The sequence below is a fragment of the Crocodylus siamensis genome, chromosome 4 (genome assembly GCF_052110815.1).
Source record: "Crocodylus siamensis isolate JL-2025a chromosome 4, ASM5211081v1, whole genome shotgun sequence".
Lineage (NCBI taxonomy): Eukaryota > Metazoa > Chordata > Crocodylia > Crocodylidae > Crocodylus > Crocodylus siamensis.
In genome coordinates this window covers 119122427-119145223 of record NC_143398.1, presented here as the reverse complement: position 1 = coordinate 119145223, position 22797 = coordinate 119122427, and the positions used below count along the sequence as shown (strand labels likewise).

The window sequence follows — 22797 nt, the reverse complement described above, 5'->3', positions numbered from 1 at the left end:
GGGAGTGAATCTGCTGAACAATGAAGCGCACTTTCACTAGTTTCTTTATAAAACAAAACCATGCTTCAGACCTATGCAACAGCTTTTCTACTGAATCGCCTCCTTTAAAACCCTAAAACCAGTGCATTCTCAGGGCTTATCATGCTTTAATCATGGGGTATTCTTAAGTTGGCCTCTGCAGGAAGAAAACTGGACTGAAGTTAATGTAGATGATTAAATAAAGGCATTTACCTTCAGACATTAAAGTCACCTTTTAAATATACAAAGTAGGAATAATAAAAACTGGTAATCAGTGCTTAGATGCAATATCAATTAAACAAAAGAGGAAAAAATTCTCTTTGCTTTGGCACAGGTTACCTCTCTGACTACTTTCACAGGTATAACTTAAAAAGACATAATCATTTTCATAAAGACATGTGGCTATGCATTAATTGGGATAGTTCTATTCATGCACATTATGATTGGGAAAGTTTAAAGTTTTTGGAGTTATGTTCACCAAGGTTTAAACATTAGAATCCATTTGTTAATCGCTATATTTGTTATATCATGGCAAAGCAGCTAAGATGTCTACTTATAGCTCCAGAGGTATGAGTTTGAGCCCCACTCTAGACTTAGACCAAAGGGTACCTCCGGTGGACACACTGTAATGTGTACCTAGTCATCCAGGACGAGGAGTCAAGAAAACTCAATATGATTCTAGTCCCATCACTTGCTTGTGAACAATTGCTTCCATACAGTGAGATGCCTTATCCACACCATCCTTACAGGCCATTGGGTATGGGAGGACCTTTTGATTGGCTATATTACTTTCTCTCTCAACACTTCATATTGTTTATTTTCTCAAGTCTCTTAACATTAAAAGGTGGTGCCTTACTCAAGTGAGGATTTTTTCATTTGTTTGCTTTTTACCTTCATAGCCACTTTTGCCAAAGCAAATGAGCAGAGGTTTCCCACCTCATGTGCATTAAAGTATTGTTTATGTAAACTGTTAATAAAGGCCCAGAAAGAGGAGGGCAAATCAGTGTATCTGGCAGGCAGACAGACTCCATTTACCAGCAGCCCCTCTCCATGCCATTCCCAGCTGATCTTCACGGAGACCCTGGGAATGGTGGGGCCAGAGCAGCATAGGCAGGGCATGTGGCTGGTCAGGGAGCTGCTCTGGGGTCAGGGCTGGGATCTTGTGGCAGTGACAGCATAGGACCAGAGCCAGGGCAGAGCCGTGATCTGCTGCCTGCATGCCCTTGCCTAGGGAACCCATGCTCATTGCAGGGTGTGCAGACACCAGATTGTGGCTGTCCTGGCCCCAATCCTGGGGCCTCCATGTCCTGGCTGCAGCCCCAGCCTAGTCACTCAGCTGCACACCCTGCCCACATGGGTCCCACCTCTGGTGGTGGGTGTGGGCAGATGGGCTGGGGTATCCAAGCAGCAGGGCTGGGTCCAGTGGCTGCAGCCAGCAGGAGCTCCTGCCACAGCAGCTGCTAGGAAATAGAGTCTGCTCTGGGCCTGATCTTGGCCATCCAGGGCTTACAACATACTGCTGTTTTTCAGTAAAATGGATAAAGGTGAGACGGTCTAAAAAGAGCAGTTTTTTGGGTAGAGGATGGAAACCTGAAATGTTGAGGATTGTTTGGGGTACAGTCCTGGAGTGATATATCCATCTTGCCTCAGTTTCTAATAATCACTACTCGATTATCAATCCTTTGAAATCTTTGACCTTTTTCTACATTTGAGATCTACATTCCCATATGGCACCAAGGGGGAATACTGCTACTTCCTTCCCATTAGCTCCATGCAGCCTATATATCATATGGGGAAAATTGGAAGGACAGAAGAATGGAGAATCTTTCACTCCTTACTGTTATCAGCCTAGCACATCATCTTCCAGCCATATAGGAAGACTTACTGCTGCAAACCCTTTCTAGGTCCCTGCAGGCTTGTAGGTTTATGGGGAAGAAAAAGCTGTGTTACAGCTTGAAACCCATAACCAGGACATTTAAAAGAAAACTTCATTTAATTATTCGCATTTTCTTATGCTTGAACTTCTATATAGAAAAATAACAGTTTGTGACAGCTTAAGCACAATGTAGACCTAACTGTAACTTGAGAAAATACATTTTTTTTCTCCCATATGGTTCATTATTTCATAATTGCCTGAGAAGAGTTCCAGTGTTTAAAATGTATGTAGATACCCCAAGCATAGCAGGTTCTTATGTGCTAAAGCTTTCTTCAATTACCCATTTTTCTCTTGTAATCTATTGATATAAAAGAACAATTGTTTATGAATTGTCAAGTATTGTTTGTAGTTCAAACAATTTGGAAAAGAGAAAATGAAATGACTGATATGCAATTCAGTAAGACAAAGTTATGGATGCACCAAAAAGAAACTACAATTATTAGCCTTCGCACTCAGCTTTAAAAAGAACCGTGACTAGTCCCTTGCTTAAGATGATATGTCTTGACACTGGTAATCTTTCCTGGACTTTAGCCTCCTGTTTTGGGAAAGACTGAGGAAAAAGATACAGTAGAAACACCTCTGGTAATATTTGGAATCCTCCATTTTTCTTGAACCCTATCAGTTTGGTTTTGGACCTAAATAGGGTAGGGGAATCAGGCCAGGCCTGTGCGGCAAGGGGACTTTGTTTCACCCCTCTAGCTCTGGCTTGGCCTCTTAAGGGTGGTAGCAGCAACTTCTGGCTGCTCTGCTTGGCCTGAGCTGGATTGTGGGGTGAAGGGCATGGAGTGGAGATCCCTTACCACCCAGGTCTGGCCTGGCTCTTCCTCCTCAATACCCCATCTGGGGTAGCTTGGGAGGGGCATCATGAGATGAGAGGAATCCATCCCACCCTACCCCCTCCCCTCCAGCTCCTGCTCCTGCTCCAGCAGGCAAGGCCCAGCCAGCAGCTCCATACTGCTCCTTTTCCCCTCCCTCCCCTGCTGACAGCCTCAGAGCTTGGAGTGGGGCAGGGCTAGGGAAAGGGGTGGTTCAGCAGCCTCTGAGGAGGCTGCTGGAGGACCCTCACCTGCTGGGCAGGGCCAGTGCAGGTAGCCTCCAGTTCTGCCCACCCCGACCCAACAGGTAAAAACGCCTGTTGGGTTGGGGAGCTCCGACTCATGACACTTGCCATGAGTTAGAGCACAGCCCCTAACATCTGGAGGTACCCCTAGAGACAGCTTGGCCCATAGCAGTAGAAGAATATTCATTTATCTTAACAACTTCCTTGCGTTGGGGACATGCGGTGTTCTGTTCCACCATCCTTCTTGTTCAACCAGTGTTTTTAGCATTCGGGGAAGGTAGAGAGACATTTCTTGGCAATAATGCCAGCAGCATTTGACAATGACCAGCTTCACTGAACTAGAAAGATATGACAGTTCAGCTTTCCTAACATGTAGCTGAGGATGGGGCTGAACGTCAGGTAGGGAAGCACAGAAAAGCATAGTTTCTGCTTGTTGCCATAACAACAGCAACTCAAGAACAGTTTTGCTACCACTGACCAACATCATAGTTGGAGAAGAGGCTAGGACTGGGAACATTCACAATAGGTTTGCATTCTTTGATGTCCACAAGAACAGTGAAAATAGATTGACAGTGAATTTTAGAGCGTAACAATTTTAGAGCATGCTCATATATATGTATATTCTTTTTCCCTTGATAACTTGGTGAAAGTACACTATAAACCAGATAAAAACCACAGCATTGTTTCCTTGGAACTTTGCTTAGTATAGCAATATACTTCCTAAGTCCCACTCCTTACGTGTAATATAAATCTGATAAAATACCTTGCAAATAACCTCTATTGGCTTTTATCCTCTGAAACTTTCTACAAAATAATAATAATAATAATAAATTAGCCTAAAGACACACAGAATAACCACTTTCTTTTCTTGAAATTGAATAAATCTTCATTTGTATTTAAAGAAGGGTTAATCCTGCATTATAATCCTAATGTCTTGTTGTCTTTATTCATGCTGAATTTTATAAGGTATAGATTGACTATTTTCGTATGTTACAATTTCCTCAAAGAGCCCATTTTCCCCTTTTAACTGAGTCAGCACTATGATACTTGAAATAGAAGGTTGTTGCAATTTTAAACTTGATTCTTGGATTATTTAGCAGTTTTTATTTAGCCGGTAGGCAGCCCCTGCATTGAAGCACCCTCATGTTCTACCCAGCCCCATCAGCACCTACACATATGATGTGGCACACTACATAACACTGCTGCAGGCTAATACTTGTGTTTAGAAGTACTAACCTACGGCAGAGTAAATTAGTTTACTGCAGCCTAATAGGGGCACATGTGTAGATACTAAGGGCATTTATACACAAACTTTTCCATGCTCAATGCACTGGAGATCTGGCACATCGGAGCAGACTTGATTGAGTCTGCTCCTCATGCTAGCTGACATACACTGTGCTGCATAACTGGCAAAATGCATGTCAGTGTGGGGAAAATGGTGGTGGTGCACTTTTGACCTAAAACACCTTTGATGCATTTTAGTTCAACAGTGGACTGCTGCCTTTTTCTGTGCATTGACGTGCATTTCGCTGCTTATACAACTGCATGCGTTGCAAGGCCAGGCTCATGCATCCCATGTAGATGTGCTCTGTGTCAACTCCTTGCTCACTCCTTTGATTAGAGGCATTGTGGGCCAGAAATGGTTGGAGCAGGGGTAAATGAGCAGGGGTCCAGTCTTCCAGTAGCATAAATTACACTAGCATCATCTGTGAAGCTATAACTTAACCCAGGGACAAACTGCTTGGGATCCTTCCTTGTGATGTCCCTCTCTGCATCTCATCATGGTTTTGATCATATAGAATGAAGAATCACGGACAAAATTATTTCTCTTGGGTCCCTGAAAGATGTTAGTTAAGACATGAGTAGTCTGTTAGTCAAAAAGGGTTTTGTTAGTGCTACAAACAGTGAAACCAACCACAAAAATACAACACAAAAATGTATAAAAACATGTAAATATTATGTGTGTAATATTTTTGTGGCTGGTTTCCATACACCTTAAATTAAATGTGTGGCAGGATTAGGGCTGCTTCAGAGTCTCTGACTGGCCTTGGTGCAGTTCCTGCCAGCCAACACTCAGCCAGTTTGAGCCCCCATGCAGTCCCAATTTAACTAGCTTATTGTTGCCAGCTCAGGGGACAGTACTGGAGCTAGTCTGAGCCTGGGGTGTGGTCCCAGAGCCAGCCAACAATCAGCTGATTGTCAGGTACCTGCCTTTCAACTTGAGTGCATGGGGAGCCCAGGATCATGATCCCATGCTCACCTTGCACTGCCAAGTAGGGTGCAATTGGGATCTGATCGCTAATCCCAAAACTGAGCAACCTACCACGTACATTTAGCAAAGTGGGCAGCATGGTTGTGGAAATTGTGGCTCTGATCTTACCACACCTTTAAAATGAATGTCTGTCAAGGGCTTTGGTGTTTTTGTTTATTAGGTGTCAGACTTTTTAAAGAGCTTAGCAGCCAGCTGCTTTCATTAAGTACCTAAACAAAGTGGCTTCTCTTGTACTCAGTCAGGAGTGCTTAAACACGGAGTAATTTTTGATCTCCAGCAGCTATTTTCAGCCACACTATTATGTTAGTGTCTTCTTGTTTGCTGTATGATTTATGAGCTGTAATATTTCCTTCTTAAGGCAGCTTGCTAGAGGGTATTTGTATTTTGGATGGGATGACTTGTAAGGAGCCACTGGATGCAGAACATTTTTGAAAAACTAATGAGTTCATTTTGGTGCATAAATGGAAAGTTGTGCTCTTTGGAAGCTGGCCTTTAACACAGTTTTATAAATACTTTGTTTTTATTATGAAAACTGTGATCATATTACTGACAAAAACTGTGTTCTTCACTCAACCAAGGAATGTTTACTAGACAAAAAAGCCCTAGGCAAAAAAGCCAAACAAAAAGATACGGCCCTTGGGATAAATCTTGTGTCCTAATCAAAATTCCACCTTTCATTCAATTAAAGCACACCAATTGGCACAAATATTCTTTTTCATGGTTGTCTGAAGACATAGTGCCACAGCCTCCTCAAGTTGCTTACTTCAGTTTAGTATTACTTTCTCAGTTAGAAGAGAGGCATAGCAATAGCACTGTATAGCCTGAGAGTCTTCTGTTTAACTGTGAAATTATTCATATTCATGAAGTAGATACACTTGTGTTAATTTCTTTTTAAACTCTCGAAGGTGATCTTAGCAAGATACTCAGAGTAACAAACATAAGAGCATTTCTTCTACATTTAAATCTCTACGGGTTATAAAGACTTTTGACAGTTTAAATGCTTACATTTGGCACATTAATCAATACAGTACTGTGATTTACCTGGAAATGAATATTGTTCTGCTTTCAAATAACAATTACAAAACTTTTGCTACTGAAAACTTTACTTATTATGCACATTCCGTTTCTGTTAATTTTAAACCTTGCCTGAATAATAAGATTATCAGTTTGATAAAAGTGCACATTTTAAAAGATGGCATATAAAGGTAAGAGGTTGATAAACTCTATTAAATTAACTTAAGTGACGATATATACTGAATCAAAATCAACATCCTACTCTGCTTATATGCCTTAAAACAGAACAATGGAACCTTAAGTTGGTACCCAGGGTAATGATGCACTGTGCATCTAAAGGCACCAGCATTTCTGCTTGCTGAAAAGTTCATTAGAATGATTTTTATAGATTGACTGTGTTTACATAAATCTGTATTTTTTAAAAGTAAAGTGATGCTTACTAAACAACAGAGTATAATCTCTGTTCACTTGTGTGCATACATACTTCTTATGCTATCATTGGTATTTACCACTAGTATCTGAACCTAGCATCAGGATGGAACAGCTATTCTCTCACCAGTTTTCTCTGCAAAAATCACAATCATCTTCTGTGGCAGATGGGAGCAGAATACCTTCTTTTCTTTGTGCACTGTTCTTGCTTATTGTTCTCATATTTTGTGTCTGCATAGTGGCAAACTTCATTTGTATTGATCTCTTTTTCTTTCTGACTGTATGGAGTGGTCTGTGTTGGGTTGTTCTCTGGTGTGCATGTTGCTGAGATACATAATACAGTTGGTGAACTCTTTTGCCTATTACCAACTGTTCCTTCTATGTGATATTTGTTTTTCCACACTACCATGGCACCCATCATTCTACTTCTGTAACAGATTTTGAAAATAGGAGTTGCAATATTGCAATACAGTATTTTGATACGAAGTATGTCTTATTAAATGCATGCCTGCAATTACTACTGTTTAACCTATTTCCACAGGCACTAAAATTTAAAATACTGATAAAAAATAAGAAAGTTGGAACTCTTCAGGATACTATTCTCAGAAGAGGTATTGACACACATGGTGAGGTAGTGGAATTAGAAGAGGAGGTAGACCAATCTGAAGATGAGGAAGCTACTGAACGCAAACCTATGCCAAAGACCCCTCAGCCAAAAAGAAAAACTGTAGAAAAAAAATCTTCATCCCCTCCTCGAAAAAAGCCAAAGGTAAAATGCTTTTATTACTAGGACATTACGGAGCAAATAGACAGTATGTCTGTTTCATTAAAGGCAGCTCATGATATGAAATCCTTAGAAAAATTTAAGGTGTAGGGATAAGAAATTCACATGAAAGCAAAAATCTGTCTTAGCTGAACTCATACATTTTAACCTAGTTTTATTCTGCTTGTTGCTCCCATTAGCAAGCGGCCACAACAGGTACAACTCACTGTTAACCAGTTGCACTTCTGGGCTTATGACTGTTCTGGAAACACACAGGAAGAGAATCAGGGTTCTGCTGACCCCTAAGGAGGTGGCACTGACTCTCTTGGCATTTCTACAAGCCCCTGGCAATGACTTAAGTACTGTATATCCTGGATACGTGCACACAACTAGGTACAGGGTCCAGATACAACCCCCACTCATCCTCCCTGTTGTTTTGTTACAATAAAACCAAAAAAACCCCCGACCCTGTTTTCAGAGATTTACATAAACTGGAGGTATCTTTCCCAATCATCAAGCTATTGAAGAAATTAACATGTGATTCTATTCTTAAAATATAAACTATAAAATTAACATACGGTTCTGTGTTTATTTTCACTGGGTGCACCTACATGTGCAATAAATGCAACTGAATTTACTTTGGCGCAATTTGTGCTGGAGTAAACTAATCCAGGCACAGCATTTGAATGTATACTTAGTGACAGGGGCAACTTGAGCCCAGGTGGAGCAAGTTAGGCCAGAGACACTTGTGGCCTGCTCTGGTTTCCTGCTGGCTTGGCTGACCAGGTGCAATTTACGCTTGCATCACCATCTGCATATTCATTTTATCACAGTTATTTATTCTGGTGTAAAATAGTATTTGTGTCTTATGGCACTATCCTATGTTGAAGTATATTAGTTTACTGCATCCCAATTGCGGTGCATGTGTAGACAGCAATACTTTACTGCAGAGCAAATTAGACTACTCTGCAGTACAGCGTGTGTGGAGATGCACCAACTGACAGGGAAAAAGTTTGATGCATTAGATTTGAAACTGTTTTTCCCAAGCCTCAGAGGCAAGAAAGAGGTATGCATGCCCTCATAATTACGACATTTTCAGCCTGTGCTGACCAACACTGACATTGACTACCTAGTTTTCTGCCCGTGTACTCAAAGGCAGAAATCCCTTAGTAGCACTCTCTCTGAGTATGTTTTAAGTTAGGATTTCTTCCATTTTCTAACTTCATTTTCATTTTGGTCCATACCTGGTTGGGAGAGGGTGTTTAAGGATAACACTTTGAGAAAAGGCATGGCATTCCTAGCCTAGCAATAGATCCCCTGCCATTCCAGAACAGAATGTCCCTGCTAAGACCTTGTGATCAACACCGACAGCAGCTCTTTGCTGGGGCTCCCCACTTTAGCCATAATTAGCCCAAGATGCCTTTTTAGAACAAGTGATGAGGTCACCTATCAAACACCTCACATTCAGAGCCATAAGATTCTTAACAGGTTCAGGGTCATTTAAATAGATTTAGTTTGTTATGATAAGACAGAAAATAAGGTTTAACACAGACCATATCCTTCAGTTGGAAAGTTTCAGCCATGTTAGACTAAGATGGCAGCTATTTATCTTGCATCAGAACAATACATCTATCTAGAGTCCTCAACTGACAGGTGCTAATGAAGAGTGGCCTCTGGAAACTGCAGTGTTCCATTCAGAGGAATATCCCTAAAATACACTGGCTAGACACAGTAAAATACACAGAGCTGGATTTGGGCTGTTAACATAATCTCCCTTCGTTAGAGTGCCATCCTAGTGCATGTTCCTTTTAAAAGAATCATAGAAAATTAGAGTTGGAAGGGACCTCAGGAGGTCATTTAGTCCAAACCCCTCCTCAAAGCAGGACCATCCCCAAAAGATCATTCCAACCAAAGCTTTGTGTAGCCAGGTCTTGAAAACCTCCAAAGATGGAGATTGCACCACCTCTCTGGGTAACTGGTTCCAGTGTTTTAGTACCCTCCCAGTGAGAAAATTATTCCTAATATCTAACCTAAACTTTCCTTGCTGTAACTTGGGACCATTGCTTCTTGTTCTGTCATCTGCCATCACTGAGAGCAGTCTACCTCCATCCACTTTTGAACCCCCCTTCAGGTAATTGAAGGCTGCTATTAAATCCCCCCTCAGTCTTCTCTTCTCTAGACTAAATAAGCCATTACCTCAGCCTCTCCTCAGAAGTCATGTGCCCCAGCCTCCTCACCATTTTCATTGCCCTCTGCTGGATGATCTCAAATTTGTCCACATCCTTTCTGTAGTGTGGGACCTAAAACTGAACACAATACTCCGGATGTACACCACATACCTCTGGTATTTAGGAGACTTTAATAATTGCCCTTGTTACAGAGGCTGACTTTTAACTCTTACTCTTAGGAGCCAGATTCCTGTCTGTTAATCATGGAGTAAAATAAAATGCTGTCTTATTTCCCATTCTCTCTTTTTAAAATTCTGCATTGTACATTCTTTAATATAGAATCTGATCTTTCATGTAATAATGTATTGTGAGATGGATTTTATACAAGTGATGGGTTATAGCTTTTCTCACTTTATGTTGCCACTATTGTTTGTTTCCAAAATAAATTTAAGATCGTTCTACCTGGTTGTTTGCGTGGCACAGGTAAAATTACTTTTGCATACCTCGGATGTGATTTTTATCTTATACTAGTGTAAGTTCAGAAAAACTTCATTAAAAGTTAGTGAGTAACAGCAGTATAAAATGGTTGAAACCAGAGGCCTGAATATAGGAAATTCTACAAGAGATGCTTTAAGTCCACCTTTAATATACCACTGTGCACCAACCCTCCAGCCCCAGAAACTGATACAAGAAGCAAGGGAGAAATCCCACTTGTATATAGAAAATCATAGGGGTTAGGATCAGAAGCCAATGGGCCAAAGGCAGGGAACAGGTAAAAGATAAAGAAACAGCAATGTTGTGGGACTATACACTCAGCATCTTAATCCCCACCACACCTCTGGAGGTGTCCCCAAACAAGTCTTTAGTCCCTAGAGCAGTGTTTCTCAACCAGTGGGTCACAACCCAAAAGTGGGTCATAAGAATATTTCAAAGTGTTGTGAACAGGTGTGGGGGAAGGGGGGAGAGCTGTGTGGCTGAACTGGCGACATCGGGGCTGGTGCCTGTGCTTGCTGGGGCAGGGCAGCTGGGAGATGCTGCTCAGGGGATGGGAGGGGCCATGACCAGGCTGCCTGGCTTGTCACAGGAGTCCCAGTGCTGGGCGGGTGTGCTATCAGCCTCCCCTCCTCCTCCCTCCAGCCTACACTGGGCTGGATTCACTGCTGCCATCCGCACGAGCCAGAGCCACTGCAGCCACCGCGCTCCAGCCCGAGTGGGATGGGGGCAGCTGAGAACCCCCTTCTGCAGAGCTGGGGGGCGGGGGCAGGGGGCTGCAAGCTGGAAGTGAGGGGTCCCAGCATGCCCTGGGGGCAGGGAACAGTTCCCATGCACTGGCAGGGACAGGGGGGGTGTGGGTCAGGACAAGCCACTGATCTTGGCAAATGGGTCCTGGTACAAAAAAGGTTGAGAACCACTGCCCTAGAGGGCTCAAACAGCAGCTTGCAGCTGCCCCCAGTCTGAGTCCAGGTCCTGCAGTCCACAGTCCTGGCTGCCGAAGCCAGTGAGATCTTCAGCTCCCCTGTGCACTCCTTTGTGTAGCGCTGACCAGGTTCATGTGCAGTTGGCTTGCTCCTTTACGCCAGCCTCAAACTCCCTCTTCTTTTTTTCCCTTGCCCCCCAGCCTCTGGGGGTTTCTGGGAATTGTAATCTAAATTAACAGACATTATAGCTCTGCAGACTGCTCCCTGATTCCTCCTGCTGTTACACACATTACATTCACATCACAACTGGTTTCACCAACCTTCAGGTTTTACGTAAGCCTATGAAACCAATTCTCCCACCTCTGGTAGTGCCTGAGGTTTTGCAGGAAATGACTTGTAGGCTACTGAATTTATGCTGCTGTGCACGTGCAACCGACTAAGTCTTCACAGCACTGAGCTGTTCAACACTTAGCTGATGCTTTGCTTTATCGAAATTCACCAAATAGGCACTTTCCCACCTATTCCACTTGCAGGGCCTAATATAGTAAATGGTCTCAGGCTATGTCTAATCCCACACAAAACAGGTTTGGAGAAAGACACAGGGTCTCTCATTTGACCAGTGACTCCATGGTTAGAGCACTCAGATGGGATTTGGGTGGCCTTCAGTTCAATTACCTCCCCTTCCTTAGGGAATTTGAATTCTTTTCACTCACCTCTCAGACAATATCCTACCTGCTGAGCTATAGGATTCCCTGTGATTGAGCGGGCAAGTTGTTCAGTCCTGTTGAAGCTGTTTCCACTTCACATAGATACTAGGTATTCATTAGGCCATAAAGCTAGCAAGGAAGTGAACATGGCACTGTAGCTTATCAGTAAGGACATTTAGTGCAGAGTGGATTACTCCTCTTCCTCATTTGAAATAGTTGCTCAGAATGAAATGCATTATTCCAGATGAGTTTGGTTATGTTTAAGTAAAGAAAGAATCTTAGCAAGCACGAATAAACTAAAGGCTTTTCACATTTGTGGACAAGAACGAAAGCTCTTTTTTCCTGTGCCACATCAGTTTTCACTGGCTGATTTTGCAACTATTTTGAACTATAAACTGATATAACTGAGAGTGCCTTCATATAAATGTGAGAACTTGGCACTTCTCACACTGAAGACTTATCAACTCACACAGTAGTAAACTTCACCTGAATTGCAAGACAATGTGTCAGCACATACATGACCGACGGATAACTCTTTCCTGTCTCTTGCAGATTTCAAACTGTTGACTGAAACAGCCTAAAGGCGCTTTAAGACATTACTGCTACTATACCTGTACCTGACTAATAAAAATTACGTTCGGTAGGAAACACAGTTATGAACATTAGTACCCCCTAATTACTGAAATCATTAAACAGGAAGCCAGTTGCCTTCCTGAACCTATGAAATTGAATGAGTAATACAATCCATGCTCAGCTTCTGTTTTTATAAGCAACATTTGATGCCACTGACCAACAAGAATGAAATTCAATACTGCTTTTACTATTCCTATTTTCCTCCTCTACAATCTGCTTCTGGAAAAAAAAAAATCCCTAAGTTTTTTAGGCAACAAACTAAAATTAAAATGACAAATCAACCAATAATTTATAAATTAACAAAGCCCTATCCCAAAAGGTTCTGAGACTGGTAAGTAGGTGAATATGGTTTTTCCTGTTCTGAACATGAATATACTAATTTCACATAGCTGGTATTTAATATTTACTAAATACACTATGATAAAGTTTAGTTTGCTCTAGTCTCTAGATATTTAAGTATCTTTTATCAGATTTGGAGCCTCAATACATAAATCATTGACATTTTTCTGGACTGATAATAACAATGAAATATGTGAAAATACAACAATGCATATTCTTCCATTATTTCATGATATTTTTATAGGTGAAGAAGATAAAACTGGCCCTCGAGTTATCAGATCTTGTGATTTATACTAAATCTGAGAAATTTGTAAGCTTTGAGAATCAAAGAGCTAATCAGCACTGTTATGAAAATAATTCAATTGGGGAGCTTAAAGCCCGAAAATTGGTAAAGCAGTCAGGTAATTTCTTTTGGTTTAGTCAGATAAAAGTTATAATGTTGCCATTGTTCATTGCTTAGCTGTCAGAACAGTCAATAAACTTTATGAAACATATGTTTTCTACTCTATTGCTTTGTTTTATAATGCAATTTTAGAAACAACCTGTCAATATCACTGTACCTTCTTCTCTCAGCTTGCTTTATGAAGAAATAATGGAATATTTTTCCAAATGAAAATATTTAGTTCATAATTTATTTAAAGATCCTATTGTTTTTATAAAAACCAATATTGTATGGAAAAGGAATAATCTAAATACACTATATTTTGTTACAAAGGACTATGGCTGAGTTTGTATTAAATTGCTGTGGTCAGTACTCTAACAGAAATGGAATACATTTTTACTATATAATAGGCTATATTCCACCGTGACTGTACATATGCACTAACCTAAATGAGAATTGCACAGTGGTATATGGACATTAAAGAGAATAAACCCCATAAGCACCTCGTTTGCTGTAACTGGACCAAACCCTGGTGTTAGGCCAAACAGAATTATGTAGCAATATAATCCTGTGCTGATCTGCTCCAATCTGCTATCCAGGGGGTGTGTCTATACATTCCAAATGTGCTGTAATTACTGCACATCAAGTTTACTACCTGTAACAATGGGTACTAAATTAATGCGCTGTAATCAGCACTCCTGAGCATTAGTGCAGATGAATGATATTTGTGTGACACTACTGTGCATTAGACTAAATCAACTGAGCCTTAGCATGGGCTTTGCTAAAGCACAGTAGAATTAGTTTTCTGCACATTAAGTGTTTCATGTAGATGCGTCCAGGGGGTGCCTCTATATGTGCAATTAGCATGACACAATAAACTCCTGTGCAGTTTGTTCTACAGTCAGTTGCTCCTGGGCTCGGTGTCTACATGTGCATCTGGGACTGCAGCAGTTTGAGCTGGGGCAGAGTAGCCCCAGGCTGGCATGGGGCAGTGGAAGGGCTGGCTGGGGCGCAAGGGTGCTGCAGTGTGAAGCTAGGTGGCAGGCAGCTCCTGCACTGTAGCACCCTCATGCCCCAACCAGCCCCAGTCACTGTCTACATGTGCACTTCAGCAGAGTAAATTACTCTACCGTAGGATAATACTGTCTGGGACAGTAATTAATTAAATGTACTGCACCCTAATACTGCTGCACATGTGGACTGTGATGCTTCACTGTGGAGCTAATTAGTCAGCTCCGCAGTAAAGCTCACATGTAGATACACCCAGGAACTATTTAAGGCAGTGTCAGATTGCTTTAACTCTAGGCAGTTGCCTGCAGCACTGAGAGAACATTAGAGCAGCCTGTCTACAAGGAAAAAGTTTGACCTAAAAGATTCACTAGCTGGTTTCATTGGAGAGTGGTCTAAGTTGCTAAAATGCAGCTCAGGTTCTTACTGGCAGACTGAAAGTAAACTTCTCTTTTGTCTACCTGACAAACCACTGTTTGTGACAGGGGAGCAAGCAGCATTTGAAAGAACTGGTTGCTTACAGACATGGAAAAAACACCCAAACAAATGGTGTCTTACCTTCAGCTCAGTGCACTGCTGAAGTGCAACATGTGCCCAGAAAAGGCATAGTGTTAGTTTGACCCAGCTCACCCAACGTCCATATAGAGCGGGTGCTTTAGTGGGGCCTTTTGGCACTTTTATCTAACAGTTGGTTGAATCAGGCTTTAGATAAGTGTCAAAAAGCCCTGCTGAAGCACGCAAACTATACAGACACTGGGGAGCCAGGTCAAACTAACGCACGTCCTCTTCCGGTAAAGTGTGCCCCCCCCCCAATGTCTGTCAGTGACCGCTAAGTCTAATTGACAGAAAGACTGCTGGTAGAAGCAGTGCCAGCTCATCCCTGCCAGTAAGGGTTAGAGACGTTTTAAAGACAGATTATGTCTTGCTGTGAAATCAGCCCACTGAGCAGTTGGTTTCTCTCTGAAGATTATATACAAGGTTGTCAATTAAATATTTTATTTTTAGTAACCTGGACACCTTTTCACTGGGCAGAGATTATTAATTCATAGAATGTAGGCCATGAAACAGCAATCAAATGCTAACAGCTTTTGGCCATTCCAGCTTGAGCTGGTATTTTCCTGTTGAACAGTTTTAAAAGCAAATGGTTTTCTAATCCATTTTGTATTTCATCCTCTCTATTTCATCCATTTTGTATTTCATCCCCCAAAAAGCATGCTTAGTTTTGATGTAAAAATACACTAAACCCCCATCACCAACAAAAGATGTGATTTTTTTTCCCCCAAGAGGAAGCACCTAAGTTACTACCTTAATAGTGATAATTAATGTAGTGTATTATTGAGTTGTTTCAAAGTAGCACACATACTTAATAAGGCAACATCAGATGTGTGAGGAAATAGTTTAAAAAATTTGTAGCCTGGTTTTGTAGGTTGTGCCAACCCCTCCCCCGCTGCATGATCTCATCATTTATATAAAATAGGATGTGCTTTAAAAATGTTGTGATCTATTCTTAGTAATGCTTGTCTTACCAATCCTTTATCATTATTTTGTTGCAGCAAATGAATTTATTTTGCATACTGCCAGATTTATTGCAAGGATCTATCCAAAAGGGACCAGAACCAACTCTTCTAATTATAATCCTCAAGAATTCTGGAATGTTGGTTGTCAGATGGGTATGTGCTCTCATGTAGTGTGTACAATTTCAAAGTTCAGCACAGACTAGTTATAAGTTTTTGAAAACTATTTGCTGAATTCTTGCTTATCACCCAGTACTTAAGTAGATTATTTTTCTCCATGAAACTAAGTGTCATCACATGAGTTTTCTATCATACATAATTCTGTTAAAGCCATCTCCCATAATCTTTCATTTGGGACATAGATTGATCTCAGGAGAATTTAATGAATTTGTTTTAATGGGTATATCTTCATATCAAACATTTCACAATTATTGCAGTTGTAGTATAGCGTTGTGTTTTCAGTACACCTTTAACTGCAATGTCATTTTGCTAAACCATACAAAGAATGATACTGTTTGAGTTCCTTCTCCATTTTACACTCCCAGCCCAAAGGTTAAATAAAGCATGACTTCCCAGCATAGTACTTTATATAAAATTATAGCAAAAACATGTACATAAACAGAATTCAAAAATGAAATAGAAAATTCAAAAATCTCTCCTTTTAAGTCTAATGCTTTTACAGCTGTAAGTTTTGCATATATATATACACATAATGTAATTATTATTATTTATATCAATAAATATAACTATACTGGGGATATGCAACATAACGTAATATAACATAACTGCCACAGGACAGGATCCCCAAGGATGGCTGTAATTTCCTAAGACCCCTTGACCATGCCAGTTCAACCCAATGGGCACTCTCTATTCTCACCCGCCATGTCTTGATGGAAGATGTGATGTAGGGAGGCTGCCTTCACGTCTGGTTAGACATGGTCCTGATGGACTTCCCTGTATCCCGTGGGTCCCCAGCCTTATGGGTTATATGCGTGGCGCCAACTGCATATGCCATGTGCCTCAGGCCCCTATTTTCATTGCCCTCTGCTGGACTCTCTCCATTATGTCCATATCTTTTTTGTAATGGGGGACCCAAAACGAGATACAGTACTCCAGTGGCCACACCAGTGCTGAAGAGAGGTGGGGAACGCTGGCAATACTCCTGCTAATGCAGCCCAGTATCCTGTTAACTTTCTTTGCAACAAGAGTACACTGTTGACTCATATTCAGATTATTGTTTAGTGTAACCCCCAAGTCTTTTTTTTTTTTCCCAGCCCTCTTGCTTAGCCAATGAGCCCCCAGCCTACACTGGTGCATGGGATTTTCTGTCCTAAGTGCAGGACTTTACACTTGTCCTTATTGAACCTCATGAACTTCTTTTGGTCCAGGCCTTTAATTTGTTGAATTCTCTCAAAATCTTAGCCCTACTCTTCATCATATCTACTAATCCTCCCAGCTTGATAGCATCCTCAAAGTTGCTGAGAGTGTACTCCATCTCATCTTCCAAGTTATTGATGAAGATATTGAACCAAACCAGTCCCAGGACTGATCCCTGGGGCACTCCACTTGATATTGGGTGCCAACTAGACATTGAGCCATTGACTACTACCCTTTGAGCCCAACCGTCCCGCCAGTTTTCAGTCCATCTTATAGTCTCTTCATCCAACCCATACTTTCTTAGCTTGCTTGCAAGAATTTGTAGGAGACTTTCAAAAGCCTTGCTAAAATCAAGGTATATTGTGTTCCCTGCTTTCCCTGCATCCACAGAGCAAGTCATTGTATCACAGAAAGATGTCATGTTGATCAGGCATGACTTGCCCTTGGTGAATCCATGCTGACTGTTCTCAGTCATGTTCTTTTCCTCTAAGTGCTTAGAAATGGATTCCTTCAGGACCTGCTCCATGATCTTTCCAGGAGCTGAGGTGACATTGACCAGTCTCTAATCCCCCAAATTCTCCTTCTTCCCTTTTTTTAAAGATAGGCACTATCTTTGTCCTTCTCCAGTCTTCCAGGACTTCTCCCAATCATCACAAGTTTTCAAAGGTAATGGGCAGTGGCTGTGCAGTCCCACAAGCCAAATTTCTCAGCACCATCAGGTGCATCACGTCCAGCCTCATGGACTTGTACGTGCCCGGCTTTTCGAAACATTCTCTAACCTGTTCCTTCCTATTTAAATAACGTTGTTCCTTTCTTTTTAGTACCCCTGCTCTCTTTAGTTCTATTCAGAGCATCTGACAAAGTATGCTAGAGCTGACAAAAGCTCGTGCTTCTAAGGAGTTGGTTTGTAAAATGCCACCCTGTCCTGTATTTCGCCTAACTTCCAACTAATATGGCAAACTACATCTCTCTATTTATGTTATCTTAGACAATGAAGTAAAAGTAATTGTCCTCTACAATAAGCTCTGCATTCCCAGACAAGAATATAAATGCATACACATTTTAGGAACCAGACTGTACTGTATCATACATTTTACATTCATTAAGCCCCACAGTTTCTATGCTAGATTGTCAGCTACAGCTAAGATATAGCTCGTGTAAATGAAGGAAGAAAGAAAAGGAAAGGTTGCTTTAAATCATGTTTCCAAGTTCTTGATCCTGAGGTCTATCTTGGGCCCCAGCATAACTGGAGCCAAAATGAATGTGTTTATTGGACACATGTTGCTTTTGCAATGCTATATATGTCTTTATATTACTACAGAAACCAAGCAGACATCCATTTAGGCTGTTTGGGGTGCTTCAAACATGTTTCAAACAAGAGATTTTCTGTAGTGCTACTTTTTGTAGGAAGGCCAGAGGAAGAGCAGATGGCTCCTTCACAGCCTGCCCAGCAATGGCAAGTTGGCAAAGAGCCCTGCTGGGATCCTGCTGCCATGTTGCCATGGGAGCACAAGCAAGAGCTGGTGTCACTGGCAGCAGGAAGAGCTGTTACCACTGCCACAGAGCACCAGCAAGAACTAATGCCACTCATCATGGCTATTGCTGATGCCACAGCAAGGCAGGTTTTTTGACAGTTGACACTGCAGGACCCATAATTGGGACCATGTCCTGCAGCAACAGTTAAAGACATCCCCTGACTGCCCAGAGCCACCAGAAGCAAGGTGGGTGACTCCACTTGTTCCCTTCCCTGTCCGATCAGCTGTTGCCAGGTTGCCCAGTCAGTTGTTGCTGTAGTGGCAACAGCTGATCAGATGAGCCTATATCAGTGATTTTATTGGGTTTACTGCCCCTTATCCCTTGGCAGTTGGGACGGGGGTAGTTGGGAGCTAAGGAGAAGCCTCCTATTGGCCCCTGACTGGAGAGGCAACTTTGAGCAGACGAGAATCACTGGAACATAGTGGGCATCAGTCACACATTTCCTCCCAAGCCTGCTCCATAAAAATGAGTATTTGGTGGTGGGCTAGGAGATGAGGGGCAAGTGTATCAGTTCTATGCCAGTCAGGAATTCTCTTGCCCTGAATGGATCCTTTGGCTTCCCAGTTGTTTTGCTGCCTCATAGCAGTGCAGTAAATTCAGGAGGAGAATAGTGAATCTTATCCCTTTCTGCCTAACTTCCTTATTTTCAATATGAAGCAGGTTTTTCTCAGCAATAAAATAATGACATTTTTTCTCTCTCCTCCATTCAAGTTAGCCTTTAATTTGAAAGATTTACAAACAAAAATGACTTGGCTACTCACCATGCTTTGGAGGTAGGCTCTCAATTGAAAACAATTTCCCCCATTTTAGTGGCTTTGTTTACTCACAGTCTCTCTTCCCTTTTTTGTGCTTACATTGAAAAGATTCCCATTATAAAACTAAATCATTTTGTTACGCCATCATCTATCATCTATTAAACAGAGAAGCTGACTAATCCCTTTTTCTGCCATATGTAGGCTTTTTCTTTTTGAAGCTCTGCACTGCTTTTTCCTGTCTCCACCCTTAGCTTTCAATTTGCACTTAATTTAGACTCTTGCTCTGAACACGTTTTGGCAAGATTACATTCTAATGAATGGCCTTGGACACAAGTTTCTAACAAATATGCACATGCATATTATTTATTATTTAAAATACTAGTGCATTTTCACAGTAACTTTCACCACTGTATTAGAAATATAAAAGGAACAGTATTCCAAAGCTTCAGTTGTGATAAATTTCTGTCCCTAGTGTCCTTGAATGCAACCAACACAGGAGTGCTTTCAGTTTAAAATTCTGACAGTGCAGTGTGGAAAGTATCGAAATCCGTCAACTGTTTGAAGCTCCATCAACCGCTAACTGAAGACCCAAACAGATGGAGGCTTAAGAGGCTTAAAAGTTGTAAACCATTCGTACATGAAGCCTACAAGCACCTGGACAAGTTTGGGGATGCTGAACCAAACCTATGGGCAGCAACAGAGTGGGCCGACCTCTGGGAAAGGTCAGACCTATTCCTATAGCATTTTATGCCAACACCAAACAAGCCCCTATTGGGTATTACTTTTGACAGAGAAGTGTGAGTCAAGCTGAACAGACTGAGATCTGGATATGGGCAGTTCACAAGTACAACACTTCACAAGACGAACATCTTGGACAGCCTCTTGTGTGAATGTGGAGTCCAACAAATAGCAAAGTACTTAATAGAAAGCTGCAATCTTTACAAATGCCCAGATGAGGTAGATGGAATCTGCACTTGGAGTTATAATGCCAGACAGTGGCTTATAGATCTGGAAGTTGGTATCTGACACCATACAAAAGAAGGAGTGGAATGTGGTCCTCCTCATGTGCATAGTTTCGGGGCCAGAAATTCGGAGTGATCTAGAAAGCAATGAGTATTGAGTTTGCTAGCATGTCTTCACACAGATCTGCAAGTTCAGTGCAAGTGTTTTAAAGAACTCCCTGCTTCTCTCTTCTCTCTGTATTGCTTGCTCACTTTATCTGTTTTAGATAGACTTAATGTTTATAGTAAACACAATATATTATGCAGTTAATATAGTTGTTTCTGGTCCATGCTGTTCCACAGGTCTGTCTGTGCTACAAATTTGGTCCTGCGGTAAACTGTTGCTGGAGGCAGTGGTGCAAGAAGCCATGTTGGTGCACAGGGCAAACCCTGTGGGAGATCAGGGTGGGGGCACACAGTTCTGAGAGCGGGGGATGCAGCTCTAGAGTGGGGGAGGAGAGAGCACAGGATTTGGGGAGGGGGGGAAGCAGAGTCTTTGGCCCAGCATCATTGACATGTTGGGACTTCAAAGCTGCCACTGCATGAGCTCTGTCCACCCTAGCTCTGCTGGTCTTAAACCAACAGCATCTGGGAACTGTTTTGGGGTCCCAACATGGCAATGCTGCTTGTGGGGGTGAAGGGCAATTCCAGTGCCCTCTCCTAACTTGACACCTGAGGCAGGTACCCCTCTTACCTACTACTAGGTATGCTACTGGCTGGAGGTGTCCTGTAGGCATTTCCATGCCATCTCAGCTTTGCTAGGTCAGGCTGCACCCCGTTGGACTGATGCTGTTGTGCATTGATGTACACGAGCCCATAATTGGGGATTCTAGCAAAGCACTTCCTATGTAACATAGAAATTGTGTTTTTTCTTTAGTAGCTGGTTTGCTCTACTTGCCAGAAGAATTAAAAATAAAAGGAATAAAAGGTTGGATCAGCCTCCTTGATCCCATCACTTGAAACTTTCTTTCAAGAAACACTGCATGTCTGGAACTGGTCAGGAATAAATGAGACTGTATGCATGTTGTTTTCAGTCCTCTCAGATCCACTACTGACACCCGCAGATCCTAGATTAATTAGGTTAGTTTTGTAATTACGACTCTGCATTCCAAAGCTCAGCTATCAAAGCTCCATTCAGGGGGATTTCCTATGATTTCTCCACTGTAATTTCTATGTCCATCAGCTGTGTGGTCTGAACTATACCCTGAGTGCTTCTATATACAAAGGATGTTTGACAGAACTCCCTGTTCAGGGGGTTTCTATGTTCCAAGGCTTTGCAGTTTATCTACTCAGGCCTTATATCAGTGTTGTCCATGCAGTATGCTAGTAGGATAATGGATTAATTGTTGTAGGAGTGACATCGTCCCATTACTTCTGAGACATTCCTGTCATGATACCAACAGAAAAGTCTGTCATTTCTACTTCATCTATCATAAACCAGCAAGGAAAATCAATTCAGTCTTTCTTCATAGACAGCCTTCACTATGTTTGACAAGCAAACAGATTGATTTACCTCAAGCCACCTCTGAAGAAAAGAAAGATCTCAAAGCACTTGTAGGACTTTGCTAAACAAATTATACCTCTTTTGCTTCTTCTGAAACCATTCACAATAGCGCTAAGTTTCATTGACATTGGCTGTTTTGGCATTGACATTTCTAATCCCTGTATACACTTTTTCAGTTAAAACTTGTTCTGAACTCTCAGTACAAAGGTTTCGTAAGTCTAATTTCTTATCAGTGATCCTGAGAAAAGATGCCTAACATCTGTGTGGAAAACAACCAGCTGCTGCATATTTGAGAGAAAATATTTATACCTGCCATTACTTAATTATTAATTTACTACAGCAAAATCCTCTCGAGCATTCCTTTTACGTATTTTGGTTTAATTTCTGGTTTTGGGTTCAGAATAAACCAAGACAAGTGTCTTCTTTAGCCATTTATTTGTTTATCAAAGCAACCTTTCATCAGTCTTCTACCATAAAATAGGCTATAGATATTTAAAACATGATTCCCAGTTGGCTTTCCATTGATCTCTGTATGAATTGTACGAGGCCTTTAGCTTCGGTCAGAGGAAAGTGCATGTAAGTACTGATTTTATCATAATGAAGCACTTCAAAAACAACAGTTGATAGTATATTCTCTGAATCTTTGTCACACAACATTTCCTTGGTTTCATTTTTCACTTCCTTAAGACACTTTAAATATAGAATGAAACATTTATGAAAATCACAGACTTGAACACATTGGATTTTGCTAAGGTGAGTCTTACACAGAAAAGCACCTTCAGGAGATTTTTGTAGCTGACAAAAATTAGTATGCCTCCCACATACAACTGCAGTGTAATTGTGGAAAGAACTAGGTTGGCATATACATATCTGCTTTTTATTTACTAAATAAAATGAAAAGCAAAAATGTATACACTGGCAAAAAAAGACAAGGCAGGTTTTTAAATAAGCAGATATCAATTG

At 41.4% G+C, this 22797-nt stretch overlaps 1 protein-coding gene across 1 annotated transcript in view; it reads left to right on the top strand.

Annotated features, from left to right (window-relative positions):
* PLCZ1 (phospholipase C zeta 1) overlaps nucleotides 1-22797 on the top strand; it is a gene marked incomplete at its 5' end in the record, with an annotated part of 87125 nt that overhangs the window by 27827 nt on the left and 36501 nt on the right. Inside the window, 3 exons of the mRNA XM_090041605.1 lie at nucleotides 7271-7498; nucleotides 13002-13158; nucleotides 15701-15817. Coding sequence (XP_089897731.1) covers nucleotides 7271-7498; nucleotides 13002-13158; nucleotides 15701-15817 — 502 coding nt within the window. The remainder of the gene's footprint in view (nucleotides 1-7270; nucleotides 7499-13001; nucleotides 13159-15700; nucleotides 15818-22797) is intronic.